Source organism: Melampsora larici-populina (assembly GCF_000204055.1).
Source record: "Melampsora larici-populina 98AG31 unplaced genomic scaffold MELLAscaffold_58, whole genome shotgun sequence".
NCBI classification, from domain to species: Eukaryota; Fungi; Basidiomycota; class Pucciniomycetes; order Pucciniales; family Melampsoraceae; genus Melampsora; species Melampsora laricis-populina.
In genome coordinates, this window is record NW_006768822.1 from 191,802 (window position 1) to 207,945 (window position 16,144).

General features: G+C 39.5%; 3 protein-coding genes across 3 annotated transcripts; all 3 read right to left on the reverse strand.

Moving 5' to 3' along the window:
* Window positions 1-1,266: 1,266 nt before the first annotated feature.
* MELLADRAFT_50376 (uncharacterized protein) lies at window positions 1,267-5,700 on the reverse strand (the record flags this gene model as incomplete). The annotated part of the gene is made up of 7 exons (XM_007416254.1): window positions 1,267-1,765; window positions 1,858-2,363; window positions 2,428-2,529; window positions 2,597-2,871; window positions 2,958-3,866; window positions 3,955-4,341; window positions 4,393-5,700. The coding sequence occupies 7 exons, from the start codon at window positions 5,479-5,481 to the stop codon at window positions 1,752-1,754; spliced, it is 3,282 nt and encodes a 1,093-aa protein (XP_007416316.1).
* Window positions 5,701-6,459: 759 nt separating this feature from the next.
* MELLADRAFT_45420 (ATP-dependent 26S proteasome regulatory subunit) lies at window positions 6,460-8,294 on the reverse strand (the record flags this gene model as incomplete). The annotated part of the gene is made up of 6 exons (XM_007416253.1): window positions 6,460-6,722; window positions 6,800-6,956; window positions 7,040-7,499; window positions 7,572-7,886; window positions 7,972-8,078; window positions 8,146-8,294. 6 exons carry the CDS (start codon window positions 8,176-8,178, stop codon window positions 6,553-6,555), a joined length of 1,242 nt encoding a protein of 413 aa, XP_007416315.1.
* Window positions 8,295-12,389: 4,095 nt separating this feature from the next.
* MELLADRAFT_67801 (uncharacterized protein) lies at window positions 12,390-14,348 on the reverse strand (the record flags this gene model as incomplete). The annotated part of the gene is made up of 1 exon (XM_007416252.1): window positions 12,390-14,348. One exon carries the CDS (start codon window positions 14,346-14,348, stop codon window positions 12,390-12,392), a length of 1,959 nt encoding a protein of 652 aa, XP_007416314.1.
* Window positions 14,349-16,144: the final 1,796 nt, after the last annotated feature.

Here is a 16,144-nt window from a genome sequence, read left to right on the forward strand (position 1 = left end):
GAGGAAAACTCTGCTTTGCTTTCAGCGTAGATATGAGGCGTGGTACGAGCATCAGATAACAGGTCACTGGTTCCTTGTAGCAGCGTGAAGACGTTTGTTCCAAATGTGCGTCATTTTGATGATCAGAAAATAGCCTCGCTTTTGGAATCGAAAAGCCAATGTATTTCTGCTATTCAGTCATTAGTGATGTTCGACTCCTTACGCGCCAACTTTTCCAAGACGAACGGTCTTCAAGGCAAAAACGTAAGCTGGATTCATCTTCCCGAAATACATAAGAGATTGGATTATGTCCTTCACATTTGATGCTTGAAGAAATCACCGTGATCGCAAACTTCGTTGAAATGGAAGTAGATTGGACTACGACCCTTTCCTTTAGCCACTGTCTCAAAAGGCCTGAAACCACTCGCAGTGAATATCAAGTCGTCCAAGAGAAAAGCCTCGTTATATATATATCTGTCGTGATGAATCAACCTGCGCCTTTCAGACGATGATCTATCGCCTGTCAAAACACACATAAAATTCGATCCATCCATCTTTGTCTGGCGTTGGATCCAAGCAAATCCATCGATGCTGTAATCCGATCGCATCTCGATGAAAGTGCAAAATTGATAAATTTAAGGCTGCATGTTAGAAGTGTATTCCTTTGCTTGAGATGGGCAATGTGGTCGCAGATCCCTCGACATATTTCAAAAGTAACTGCATCAGATATGTCCGAAGCGAATGTCCGGAAGAGATGGTTGCTTTTAAAATCAAAAAGCCAACTCGGTCCTACCAACTCTAGAAGGTAATTGATGTCGTTCCACCCGAGACGTGAGAAGCTTTCCAGAACCAACAAAAAGGAAAAGGTAAGCTGACTTTCCAAACGAAAGGATTATTTCCTGCCTTCATATTTTCTTCTATTTAACGGTAAATCCAATTGGGTAGATTCCAAGTCAATTCAGGCGGGCCTAAACAAATGGGAGTTGAGGGACTTTGCAGACCAAGATTTGCTATATGTACCTCAAGGCTCAGACCCAAGGAGAGCCGCAAAAGATAACCAAACTCTTTGAAGACAGTGAAGATACTTGGTTGACATTCAATTACACTGACTAATCTGAAATTCCCATCAGTGCTTGATTAGCAGGTAACCTAATGTTGGTCAATTTGTTCAATAGACCACTCTTGGTATTTAAAGTTTGAACAAGCTGGCTACCAAAACCTGATTAAGATATTCTTCATTCATTCAATCATCGTCCAGTACATAGACCTTAATGGAGACAAAAAACTCATAAAGATGTCAAAAACATCACTTCATTTTTTTCTATAGAGAAAGCAAACATCTAAAGCACAAGCGCACCCATATATTAATCTATAAATGAACACAAACACACACATGGTCTTCAACAACTTCATATCATTTGACTCTTTGTTTATAAGGAAAATGATAAAACAAAAAAAGTAAAGAGAAGAAGAAAAGAAATCTATCGGTAAGGAAACCTCCATATCCTTGTATCAAAACTCATTAATTATTTACACAGTCGAGAGAAAGATAGAGAGATGGAGATGTTGAGAAAGTGAATTGAAAGAAAACTTCATGCCACCACACACAAAACGGATTTCTCCTTCTATCATTGATCTTTGACTGAAGAGATGCTGCTGTCCAATGCATGATTGGAAAATAGATTTTAAAAGGTTTTTAATTTAAAGGGTTTTAATCTAGCAATAAAAAATCGAACGCCAACTGGTCAAAATCGTACACAATCGATCAAACCTTAATGCTCGTCCTCTGTAATTGAACAAAAACGAGATATTGTCAATCATTTGATCCAGTTTTGTGAAATAGTTTGTATGCATAGGAATATCAAAAAAGCAACTTACCAGTGTCGGTATCTGGTTCACGAGGTGCGCCAGTAGAATCAGACAACCAACGCAATTTACGCATCCGTCTACGCTCTTCACGATCCTTCAATTGTTTACGCGTCAACTTCTTTTTCTTCACCACCGGCATTGCATTAGGATCAGCTGCCTCGGCTTCGTTACCCGAGTTGGTAGCAGAGGGTGTAGCGCTAGCCAATGGAGTAGCGCTCTTGCTACCAGAAGGTGTATTCTTCTTACTGTTAAGACCGTTTCCAAGGGTTCGTTTACCATCCTCAAATGCATCTCCTTCCACTACAGCTGCTTTACCCTTATGAATCAATTTACCACCTTCAACATTCCAAATCTCCGGGCAAAGGGCTCCAACAAACTCTTCGTTGTGTGAAATACAGACAAATGCACCTGCCCAGTCTCGGATAGCGACTGCCAATCCACCCAAGGCGTCTCGGTCTAAGAAATTTGTCGGCTCATCGAGAATGAGGACTTGAGGTTTGCTCCACAATGCGGCACTACAAAATTTACGGACTCATCAGATATCAGAATGAGCTGAGAATCGCAAGGGAAGACACTTACGCAATGACTACTTTAACCTTCTGTCCTCCACTCAATCCTTTCAGCTCGTTGTATTCGGCAATATCACCGTCAAGACCAACATCAATTAAATGTGATCGGATGCTGAAGATAGGTTTGAAGATCAGCTTCAGTTCCACAGATCAAAAAGATACCTAAAACAAACACCTACACTTTGAATGACAAATCACGGGAACCAGACCCTTCTCTAGAAGCCTCAAGATCATCGTGTTCTTGTACAAGCTTACTGAACCCAGCCTCAATCAACTTCTCACGCGGAAGCCAGGAATTGTGCTTGTGGTCCATATTTTTCCATTTACACTCATATTGGAATGATTTTTTCAATTTTTGTCGACCAATGATCATCTCCAATTTTCTCTTCTCTCCATTCTTGCCTTCGATGGGAACCTCCATTTGACGTTTTTCTTCTTCCGACAGTACTCGTGACTGTTGAAACAAAAATGGTGTAATCAGCATCTATCATGTATCACGGAGTATCTGAAACGGTGTCAGTTTTGGGACGTTTGACTCACAGCCTTCATTGCTTGCTCACGATCGTGACCATCCTGATATCTCCATGCAATGTACTGCACAGCAGTTTTTTCCATATGAGCACCAATATTGTGGAAGGCATGCTGAGCGACATACGCGACTCGCAAGTTAGGGTGCTTTTCGATTTTGCCAGAGTCAGGAACGGTTTCTCCGGTCAAGAGTTTGATTAAGGTTGATTTTCCAGCTCCGTTAGGTCCAACCACACCGACTCGAGACGATAAGGTGACAGCGCAAGATGCATTCATCAAACTAGGTTTAGGTGCTCCGGGATAGGTAAAGGTCACGTTGGTGGCCTTGAGGATGGCTCGAGTCTGTGATCGAACACCCATCAAGGCACCGGGGGGAGGGAAGACGAATTTGACGAGGGAGGCAGAAAGGGTGTAATAACTTTTTGCAGCGGGATATTTCTCGACGAATTTAGACAAATTACCCCGGTAGTATACCAACTGCTTGGTCTGGTAATGAATGATGTCCGTGCAAATTGAGTCCAGGAAACCAGAGTCGTGCGAGACAGTCAAGATGGTGACCCGAGTTTGAGCTTTCAAATAATCTTGAAGCCACTCAATTGATGCTCGATCTAAATGGTTAGTCGGCTCATCGAGTAAAAGTAGATCTGCATCACAAAGCATGGCCCGAGCCAACGCTAGTCGCATCTTCCAGCCTCCGGAGAGAGAGTCGACCTTGGCCCCCTGACGCGCCGAGTCAAATCCGAATTCCTTCATTCGTTCGGAGATCTGGTCTTCTGTCAAGTTCTTGGCTTTGACAAACTTGTCCGCGATCAAGAAGGAAAGACAAGTGGCTTCGGAATCTTCACCATCAATATCATGCTCGACGTAGAAAGTCGAGACATTTTCTGGAAAGTTTTCGATCTGGTGACGATTGATCGCTTTCTGTAGGCGAGAATGACACGATCAAAGAGTTAATTTCAAGGTGACATGTGATGTAGGGATGAGAAATGTGTAGGAAAAGAAAACGTACTAGAAGAGTACTTTTACCGCAACCGTTGGCTCCACATACACCGTACCTCCAACCTCGTCTCAATTTCAGCATGGTATGGTTGAGTAACAAGAGACCTCCATAAGCCAGGGAGAAGGTCAGATCAACAATCTTCTCAGTAGGATCATCGTCGTCATCACCAGCAGCTTTGAAGTATCGTTCCTTGTCAATCTCGAGCCATCGTTTCAAGTTCTCCTTAGCAATCTGCTCGGCCGTGGCAGCAGGAATGAATCGTGACAGGTATGGTACAGTGTATTTGGTCCATTGCGCCTCGTCAAAGTCACGCTTACGTACTAAGCTGGCGATGCAGGTAGCTTGGTAGGTCAAAGAGGTGTGCATGAATGCGTCTGTGTCTTCATTGGCGAACTTCTTGATTAAGAGAACGAGGGATTTCTCTGCAAGCATCTGATCCTCGTCCACGAGTTTCATAGCAGGGGTGCCGGGAATAGATGAGATCGGGCTAGCGCCGGTACTACCAAGACCAGTCTTCTTCAAGTTGGCAATCGTTTCTTCGTCGGCACCGGCCGAAATGGTGAGTGTGTTGACGGCCTGAAGGGCGAACTCTCGAACTTCCGGGAAGGAGGCAGTTTCCGCAATTCGATGAACACCAGGGAAAAGATTCTTCAGGTGGTGATGGGCGAGATCGGGCGATCGAACGAGCTTGAAGAGATTGCCGACCAAGATGACAGTCTGACGTTGAACAACAGAGCTACGATCGGACAGAGCACGCTGGAGTAAGGGTACAAGGACCGCAAGGGTAGGTCCATCCACGTCTCTGACCCAGACATTTGCTGACAATTGCTTGATGGCATCGGGTACGGTATCAGGCCTGGCCATACAATTGACTAGCAAAGGTACAAATGGGAGGACGTCCAAGTTGGAGAGCACTCCACAGATAGCAAGGGCAGCTTTGTGACCAGCTGCGCTGACCTCGGATTTGGTGTCCCGCATCTCTGCGGTCAGGTGAGGGATGATCTCTCCCAAGCGTTCGGCGATTTGATCGGGTCCAATCTTAACCAAGGCGGTCAACATCTCTAGGGCACCAGTTTTGGTCTTCCACTTGACACCGGAGGTCGAAAGGATCTCGAATAAGGCGGACATGAACATAGGTACAGCTTCGGGAGGTGGGAGCTTGAGGACTTGTTTAGCAGCCTTCTCGGCAGCCTTTCCGATCACGTCGGCCTTTCCGGTTTCGGAATAACGTTCGAGGATGACGGGAAGCAAAGGAAGGATGTACGGATCGAAACCACCGGGAGCTCCCACAGTTCGGCAGATTTCCTCGAGTGCAATCATGGCACGCTCACGCTCCGGAACAAGCTTGGAGCGAGAAGCGCGGACCAGATCTTCAGTAATACCATCGACAGCCAGAGAGCGGAGGCCGGTGGTGGTAACATGAGTAGCAAGTGCACGGGCAGCGACAGTGGCTGAAGGGTTGTCCGAAGCTTGATAAAGCGCTTGAAGGAGAGCAGAAGCAGCGGGCGTTTGAGAGTCGTTGGTAGTAGATGCCATGGCGATGTTTTTTGAGGAAAAAGTTCGTAATTCAAAAGGATTAAAGTTGAACAAAGTCGACGATCAAGATCGAAAGATGCAGAAAGTAATCAAGGGAGGACAAAAAGGTCAAAGTATCCTGATCGAATGTATCAACTACAACAAAGTCGATGGCGATACTCTTGGAATGAGGGAATGCGGGATGGAGTAAGGTGATGAAGGTAGGTAGTGAGTGGTGGTAAGGGGAAGAAAGGGAGGAAGAGGACGGTCAACAGCAACAATTTTACAATCAATTTTCCCTCATCTTTCACACAAAACCGTTTCAAACATCAAAATTTCATATTCTGTAGCTGTTCAGTCTGTGAAACCAATCAAGATCAGCGCAGGAGATTGTGAAACAGCTGTATAGCTCACTGGTTAAGTTGTGGTTCGTCGACAAAGCGGCTGCGTAATAGTGTCACCACCCTGTCACAGTCTTTCGACATCATCAACAGTTCTCATCAGCCCAAGGGATTTGTTCAAACTTTGAACATGTTCACTTTGTACAACAAGCTCAACTCTTAAGCCAAGCTGTCTGGGCTTCCCTGTGGCCATGTATCCTAAGAGAATATCAGCTTTCAAGTTGCTTACACCAGCAAACATCTTTTTCTATGATGAGAAGTGTAAGTTTCTCTGCATGCAAGGTCAAATGCAACATAAAAAAGATCAAGTTCAACTTTTGGAGATCATCTTCAAGTTTCCAATAACTCCAGAGGTATGTTTAGTGAGTGGCAATGTGTGGCAATAGGTTCTATGATGATAAGACTCACATACAACCATATGCCTCATCTTGCAGCATTTGCATACCCAAGACACCATGAATTGTTGCGATCTACATTGACCATGAATATAGATCTGAAATGCACATCAATGACCTCACCTTCAGTCCCTCTCTCTCCCATATTCAAAAATCCAAAAACACCTTTCAAATTCAATTAACCTTCACTCCAAAACCCCCTTCACAGTCTCAAAAAAATAGATTCAATACAAACAATTATCCCTCTCTGTCCCTTAACACAATTTAAAACCATCTTCAGGAAAAATGAAATAATTCTATCTATAAAATGCATGTGTATCTTCTCCTTTCTTTACAACTGATTTCCATGATTCTTCAAAATCTGAAGGTAAGATTACATACCGATTCTTTCGTACAGCTTGTAATCCAGCACCTTGACAAATTTGTGAAATTTGTGCTGATGAAAGTTTATCTGGTCTTTGAACATCTATTAAACCAAAAAAAAAGAATCAAAAAGTCAAGAAACATTTTTGACTTGTGATTTCTTTTTGCTCAAAGACTTACAATCTTCTAAATCTACATCGTTTCCAAGTGACATCTTTCCTGCTAAAGTTTGAAAAATTAATCGTTTTTCTCTTCTGGATGGTAATGGAAATTCAATTTTTCTATCTAATCGTCCAGGTCTTAAAAGTGCTGGATCAAGTGTATCAGCTCGATTGGTCTGGTAAGTACCATACAAACCTGAACGTCAATTCTTCTTATCACTAGAGAAATATAATACTGAGAGAGAGAGAATGGACATACAGCCATGATAACTTTGACGTTACTACCTTGATCAAATCCATCCATCTGGTTCAACAACTCAAGTAAGATTCTTTGAACTTCTCTATCAGCACCAGTTTGAGCATCAAATCGTTTAGTCGCAATCGCATCAACCTCATCAATAAAAATAATAGCCGGTGAGTTTTCTCTTGCAAGTCTAAAGACATCTCGAACCATTCTAGGACCTTCACCTAAATATTTTTGAACAAATTCCGATCCTACTACTCTGATAAAAGAAGCTGTGGTTGAATTCGCTACTGCTTTGACTAACATCGTTTTACCGGTTCCTGGTGGTCCGTATAGTAACACTCCTCGTGGTGGATCTATTCCGATTTGTTTGTAGAGGTCAAAATGAGTGAGTGGTAGTTCTACTGCTTCTCGGATTTCCTGCTTTTGGATATCCATCCCGCCGATATCATTGTATGTTACATCTGGCTTTTCACTGAAAAAAATAAAACTATCGTTAGCTCTTGAAACGCGAGAGAGAAAGATTCATAGTGATTTGAGAACTGACTCAGCCGTAAGCATGCTGATACTACTATCAGCTTCAGGAGGAAGAACATCGACCAAAGAATTCGAATGTCGATGAAGTGCTACCGAACTTGAAGGTTTCAATAATTCACGATCAATCGTAGATAAAATCCTAACTACATAGTTTGAGCCAGTAGTAGAACCAACGATTCCAGTGAATTGATCTATTGGTTCTAAAAATTGACCGATTACTAATGGAACTGATTGAATTCGTTTGACTTCTTCTTGTGCTCTTAATAATTCACGTTTTAAATTCTTTTGTTCATCTTTAATATACTCTTCTTGAAGTTCTAGAAATCTTTGATCGTGTTTTAAAAAGGTATGAAATTCGAGATTTGAATAAGTAAAATGTTTCATTGAGGTATCAAAAAAGTTAACCTCACTCAAGATGTTGTTGTAGTTTTTTGAATTTAATATAAATGTCTTCTTCAGAGTTTATCTGAGCAGCTAGAGCAGCTTTTTCATCAATGACTGCACTAAAGGTAGGATCCTATAATCACCCAAAACAGTCTTGAGTTCAACTGATCGGAAGATGACGATTTCAATAGATCACTTACCTCTTTTCTGATTTCGATTCCAATTTCATTCATTGTAAGCGTGATAAACGGAGATGAAGATTATATGTTGATATTTTGATGGTGATTGAGATGTTGATTGATGTTGAGTTTGCTTTGATTGACCTTCTTCACATTCGATGACGCACGCTACAAAATACGATTACATACACTCCAAACTCACCTGTCATCAATCGATCGAATAATACCTTGTGAAACATAACTTGAACAAGCTGTGACATTTTGATCAAAGGAATTCTGTAGAATTCTATACAACTCTCCATAAACCAACCAGTTGGCGGGAGGTTGGCTGCAGTGCCAATGGCCAGCGAGAAAATCAACCCATCCTCACAAGTTGCAGACATATGACTTAGATGTTGTCTGTGCTGTTTGTTCTGAGGACAGTGAGTTGAAAGAGTTATTCATCTTTGTCCAACACCACTCTTCTGAACATGCATACAATGGCAAGCAAACAAGAGTTCTCAAATATCAAAATGCAAGTCAAAAACCTGACATGCAAAAAGCCTAATCTAAGGACAGGATCTGAAGAATGTCACATCTGTATATCTGGGTTCTTGGAGGGGCAAAGAGTTGCACAATTGAGTTGTTGCACTGATCATGTGTTTTATGAGCGATGTATGAAGGTAACTCATTTAATCCTTGTATCTACCAAGATAAAAGATATCAAGGTATATTGTTGCTGTGGTATTGGTTTCTTTGTTGATTTATATCCTGGTGGTTGCCATTTTTAATAAAACATTAGGAGCATATCTTGAAGTCTGAAGATGGGGTTTTCAAATGCCCCACATGTCACTTGCTGATGATGAGCAAATCTTTTGTCACTAGTTGAGATCTTCTTGCAATAATTGAAATAATTTTTAACAGACAGGAATCAGGGCCGGCAATGCATGGGAATTATCCATTTGAAAGAAATGTAGCACATATACATCAGAAAAGATGATCTTATAATCAGGTTTAGGAAGATGTGGATATCACAGTCAAGTATATAGTCTTGGTTCTCTCACTTATCATCTTGATTTTATTTCTCATTGTTTCTATCTCACATTCCACTCTTTGATTAGCAATATCTACAAGGTGGTTTTTCTCTTTTATCATTTTAAGTATTCACATCATGATTGAATTCTTTAATAATATAACAATACTATAATCAGCTAATTTTAGACAAAGGTAGAGGATTGTCTATTGGGGGGGCCTCAGCCCCGGTAAGGACCAAGGGAGGTAGGCCCACTGGTACAGCAGATGGGAGGTGCTTGCCCTGTGACTCAGGGTGCAGCCTTTTGATCACCCATCCAGTGTGTCATGTCATTGAATTTCAAGTGATATTTCATATACATTGAAGGTTGTCTAATAATTTTATTGTTCCTAACAGGTCAACCTCTTCACATTCTCCAATATATAATTTGTAACCTTCCAATTTCCAGAGACTCACCACTACAATCTCATCTAATGGGCTATTCAAGTTTCACCTTGAAGAAGCCCCATCAACTCAAAAGGAATGGCCAGTAAGCATACATCCAACTTGATCTTGCAATACTTCATCAAATAGATTCTGACATCATGGCTTTATTCATGGAGCATATTGATCACCTCTTGGTTATGAGAATAACAGATCATTGTCTGTTGCATTTGTATGCAAGATTAAATGTCAATCTGCATCCACCAGATTGAGATAGTTTGGTACTGGCAATGTATTTCGATTTTGCCTACTGCCTCTGTCTTTGCTGTCCAAATCCTAATCTTCAAATAAATACCCTTCAAATACCAAATTAGATCTTTCAATTTTACACTAGAAAGCTTTTGTGAGGGTTGGGTATTCAAAAGAATACTCAGAGCTCACTAAGAATGGCAAGGTGGGTTGGTAAATTTAAATAATTAAGTTATATTTCAAATATAATGTATTACAATAAAATTATAAAGATAAAAAGAGAGGGAAGGAGGGGGAAACTGGTCTGTTTGGATAAATCCAGACAGACTACAGTTAAATGACTCCTTAAAAGGAGGTTCAGGGGTATAATTATGATATACTATAGTTGGTGAAAGCTGGATCCAAGGCTCTCCTTCAATCTTCAAGGTAACCAATTGAAGAGTGATATGGAGGTCACTAACCTGGTTGTAATAAAGTCACCAACTTGTAGTTATTCAAGAGGTCACTAACCTGGAGTTGATGTAGGTCACTAACCTGTAGTTGTTCTGAAGGTACACTAACCTATGAGTTGATATAGGTCACTAACCTGTAGTTGTTCTGAAGGTGACTAACCTGATGGTTTATTGGAAGGTCACTAACCTGAGGAAAAGTTCTACTTGGGGGAAGTAGAGGATCCAAAGAGAAGGGGGTGAAGGATGAAATTACTTTATCTTCTAGGCAGGAACTTCCTTAAAGAGATGAAGTGAATCACTAGTCTTATATATTATAAGACTCTTGATTATATACTTCAATTGAACTTTAAAGGGTTCTTTAAAAGAGGTGTGTAATAAAATGCTTGAGGGAAAATCCTTGAAGGCTGAGAGAGAAGGGGTTTATATATCCTCCTCTCCAAACCTAATTGTAGTGATATTTGATTGTATCATCACTGTGGTTTAGGGTTTAATAATTACTATTAATTATTATTATTATTAATAATAAACATAATTACATATACGTGTTATGTAATTTATGTAGTATAAGCATTTTAACTCTTGACACTGAGTTATGAGGTGTAATTGGTATTTTATTACATGTTACATATGTTTTTAAGTGTATATACATATGTAATTGGTGTTTGTATATGTTTTATTATATGTTACATGTGTTTTATAAGCTGTATGTACACGTCCCCACGCCTAGGATTCGTAATCATCGGGTTTGCAACAGGCCCCGGCCCCACCCCCGCCGCTGCAGAACTTGAATGATTACGTAAACCACTTGGAGGGGACTGTACATGTAATTAGGTTTATAAGTAAAAGTCTAATATTATAAGTTAGTTTTGGGTACATGTATATGTACCCAGGGCTGACAGCTTTACCGACTCTCCTAACCGTGCCATCCCCCAGAAGGCAATTAGGGCTATTGTGTAAGCTACTTCATTTGACTATCAATATCTCCTTCTGCTAAAACTCCTACTGAAGGCTCCATTGGTAGTTTCAATTTCTTTGCCAATTTCAGGATTGATTTTCTATGAGTTGCACTATAAGGGTACTCAACATCTTGGAAAAGGTGCCATGCTTTAAGTTTCACCCCCTGACAAGTAAGATTGTATTTTACTCAACTTATAAATCAGAATTGTATTGTGACCCGTAATTGTTTCCAGCGCTTTGGGACCAGCCCAAACACCAAAATGATATGAGAATTTTGGCCAGTGATTCGATGGATATGAGCCTTGCATTGTCCTTTGACACAAAGACTTTCATCTGCCAATCTTGGTTGGAAATCACCCAAGTGTTCTGTCTCAAGTCAAGCATCATGTTATATAGTTTCATCTCTTATGGCCGGATTTTCCACCTTTCCATCTGGGTTCCTGAAAGTCATCACCAAGGTTCTAACACCTTGATCATATCAGAATGCCATAGGCCAAGATATCCTTTCTGCTTAATTGTATTTGGAACTGTTTCATATAAATCCACATATATATATTTTGTATTGAGATAAAGCCTTTTTGTCTCAACAAAAGATAAAGTCACAAAGTTTTAGCTTTCCAATGAACTACAAATCAAAGGTTTTGGGCAAGAGTTTCAAAAGATATATATGAGGGATTGTAGAATTGAAATTCTCCTTGTCATCCATGAGTCAAATTCCAATAATTGTTACAGGTTGTAAACTGAAAATCCTTGAAGTTTTTTGTTAATAGAATCAACAATTTGCATACTAAAATTATACAAAATACTCACATTGAAGGTCTCAACCATGGTAACAATATGTAATTTTTTTATTCTATAAGCAGAAATATCAAGTGTCAATGGAAACAGACTTACTTAAATTTCATGATACTTAGAAACCCTTTTTGAAGAACAAATCTAAACCCAATTTCACTTGTTTTTCTTTTCTTTCACTTTCTCTCATCAAAAAAACAAACAAAAACCAAAAAACAAACATATATACAAGATCTAATCAAAAGAAATAATGTCATTTGTTCCTTTTTTTTGCTGCATTCATATCTACACACACAGGGAGATTAAGAGTCTCTAATCTTCCAACAATTTTGGTTTTGACTTATGCTTAATATTCCATCAAACTGTAAAAAAGATGATCATTAAACTTTAACTTTAATTTCTTTCAAATTAGGTTTTTCAGACCACCATTTATACAACACTTGATCCTGAATCTCTGTCTGTTGCCTTGACTCCTTCCCACTCTTTAACTTCTTAACATCATCAACAAGCTCATCTAAGAAGTTTAAATCTAACTTTAATTCATCTTCATCAGATAGAATATCCAATTTCCTTTTGATTTTTTTGATTCTATTTAAACTGATACGAATTGATTGGATTCTTTGACTGGTCCAAAAAACAAACAAACCTCTTTTGATCTTCCCATCTATCGGTCCTCTCTTCATCATTTCTTTCAAATCTGTATCCCAAAACTCTTTCAAGACCGAATACTCTTTCATCAAGTCTTCCCTTGATTCAGTTGGAATCGATTTTGTAAACCAAGTGGAAACGATATGTAAGAACCTTATAGACGATCTACTGCCTAGGTTTTGGGTTTCTAGTCCGTACTGTTTATTCCACTTTTGGATAATTGATTTTAGTTTGGATGGTGAATGACAGGTTTCGATCCTTAGACAATTCAAAAGGATTGACGAGTTCACTTGGATCGGATAACCATCTCGATGTTTATCAATAAAGTCTTCAACGAATTTAAAGATTGATTGATTGAAAGGTAAAGGAGTTTGAAAGTTTGATCGAATCGGATCTCGGTTGATGTTCGATGATCGGTTTGGTTTGGTTCGAATTAACCTTTGGTTTTCTTGCTTTAAATTGTATAATCCGTAAAGAAGTGTATGAAGAAACTCACGAGCCCAAAAAGATGTCAAGCTTTTCTTAGTAGGGTTAGTAGGATCATGATGAAGATAATTCAAAACAAGAGCTGTATCAATAAATCTAAAGGCTTCATTCCATTTCCCATCTTGCATTAATTTCTTGCTTAAAGTGATGATGGCTTTACCATTCGAATGAAGTTCGGAAGGATCCCATTTCCAACCGTTTAGAAACTGATCAAGACTTGAGATCGATGGTGAATTATCTTCCATGGAATCTAAATGTCGAGTTCTAGAAGATTGCCTAGGTTTAATTGAAAAGAGTGTAACCCATGTGTCTAAACTGATCGAAAGTCCAAGGCTTTGAATCTTTTCAATGGTCAGTTTGACCCCTTTTGATTTATTTAAAGCTTGGTAAGAGTATAAGATTAATTCAAAACTTTGTAAATTCAAATTCAATCCTCTTTCTTTCAATTCTTTTAAGATTAATCTTACTTGATCATATCGATTTGATAAATAATAGAATTTGATTAATTGGTTATATGAATCTGTGGAAACCAAGTGTCTTAGACTGGTATGTTTTGAATGTAATTGAATGATTTGATCGGATCTGTATCTAGGTAATCGATTGATGATCAAATCTCCTAATCTTTTAGAAAATTCGAGTGGATTCTTAGATGATTGTAAGTATTTCAAATAGATCAAACACCAATCTTGATCGGAGGAGGTATGATGAGATGATTCTAGATTTGAGGAATGATCAGATTGATTCAAAACAGACTGAAGTGCTTCAGAAAGAAGTTGAGAAGTTGTAGAGATTCTAGAAGAAGTTTGGTATTTGTTCAAAACTTGAGTGATCGGATGAATTGAATTTGATGGGTTTGGTATGATTTGATTTGGTTGATTTGGATGATGAGTTCGGATAGGATTCATGGAGTTTGGTTTCAAAGTGTTTTGATAGTTTCTCTTTGTTGTGGATTGATTGGATGCTTTGATTGGTAACAAGATGGATAAGAATGGTTCCTTGATTCGTCGTTCTGGAGATGAATATCTGTGTTTGTGAAATGGTTTTGGCTTGGCTTGTTGTTGTTGTGGTTGATTAGTGGTAGTATGAAAAGGTTGAAGTATTAAATTATAAGTTGATATTCTCAATGAATGTAACTTTCTAAATGGTTTTGATGATAAATGGTTCGAATGTGATTTGATCGAAAGGTAAGATTGGAAATTAATCATCGATCGAGAAAGATATCAAGATTTCTTCTATCATCATTCCATCATTCAAATCAGCCTTGTGTGCTGGTTTAAGAGTTCTTGAGATCAGTTTAGAAATCAAACTAACTTTTTTTCATGACTTGAGATGATTTCAATTTCTTGATTTGCCCATCCGAGTTCAGATTCCAATCAGTTGACTTGATGTTGTTCTCCAGATGTCCAATGCTGGCCTGTAAATTATTCTAACCTTCATCAAATTCCAATCCGGCCCCACAACTCTCGGGTTGTCCCGTTACATCACGGGTTTTACATCATGCAAGCACTGTCACATGACTGTCACTACAAATTATAAGTCAAAAACTCTTGACCGGTACCGGGTAATATCCATAAACAATGAACCAGATGATTTAACTTTGCATGATCTCATTTCTCACTTCTCCTTCTAAGAAACTTTTTAACATCTAGGGTGTTCAAACCTCAAAATCAATTCATGCAAGTTTTGTGCAAGTTCTGTGCAAGATATGAATAGAACTTGCACGGATCTTGCACAAAACTTGCAAGAGTCGGTCTCGCACGGTTTTTGCACGGTTTGGAACACAATAACTCGGGTTGTCAAAAAAATTACTGTGCAAGATTAGTGCAAAAAATCTTGCACGGATCTTGCACGGATCTTGCACGTCGGTCTTGCACATTTCTTGCACAGGTTTGAACACCCTAATCATATATTACATTTGCTAGAAATGTTGTCACCTCTGGCACGTTTGCTTCACAGCTTTGGAATCAAATTTTGCCGCAGCTGCTGCGCGCAGCAGCGGCTGATGACGCGGCCTGCTCAATCTGGAGCTGGCTGTCATCCCGCTGTTCCAGCCCGGCTCCATCCACCAACCCCCCCCATTCGACACCACCGCGATTATCATCCATCAACCCTCTTCGATAACAAACGTCAATACCATCTTGATCAAGAATTCAGATCCAGCTACATCCTCAAATCACATTCTTACTTCCCCTTTTTCTGCAAGATTTACTATCTATTTTACTCGATCCTGAGTTATCACTTTCACTTTTCAATCATTCAATTTGAAACCTTCATTTAGGCACAAATACCTTGTACAGAACATTCACCTTCTGGTTAACGCTTGCTTGATTTCTCTCAACAAGACATGTCCAATTCGATACCTTCATTCCAAGAATGTAATGCTTCCAAATTTGACAGATAGAGGATGAGTGAGCTAGGATGTGGCTGAATGTAATCCAAATGTTGGCTCACGAGTGATCGGTAAGAAATGAACAAGAGAGAAATTTGATAAGGATGAAACAATGAATGTGGTCTTATGTGATGAAGCGGCCAACAGGAATTGATGACTTGAGTTCAAAATTTCTCTTTGCCTTTTCTTTACACTCATTTTGGTTGTCATTTTTCTTCGAAGAACATTCCACCAAGTCTCATTAGAAGTAGTTGGATATTGTTCAATTATCCTCACATGGACTCTTCCCGTATATGTTGGAAGGAAACTCATTTGGGAATCGTGTGTCATGATCTTGTTTGGAATTCCATTAAATTCACAACTTTTCAGCAACAACATAAATGCCCACATCAATTGATAATCAGTGGTCTAGAAAGTTTTAAGCCAAAATGCATCCCTTTGAAGTGAGAAAAACAACTGTGCATGAACGATGAAAATAACTCGATTTTGAAAAGGTTGGTGCTGCTGCCCATAAGATTTGATCTCCTGTGAAATTGGGTTTGGATGTGTTTTGAGAGCAGAAAAGATTGGTGCTTCTTATTGAGGAGGGTTGATGGATGATTATCCTCCACC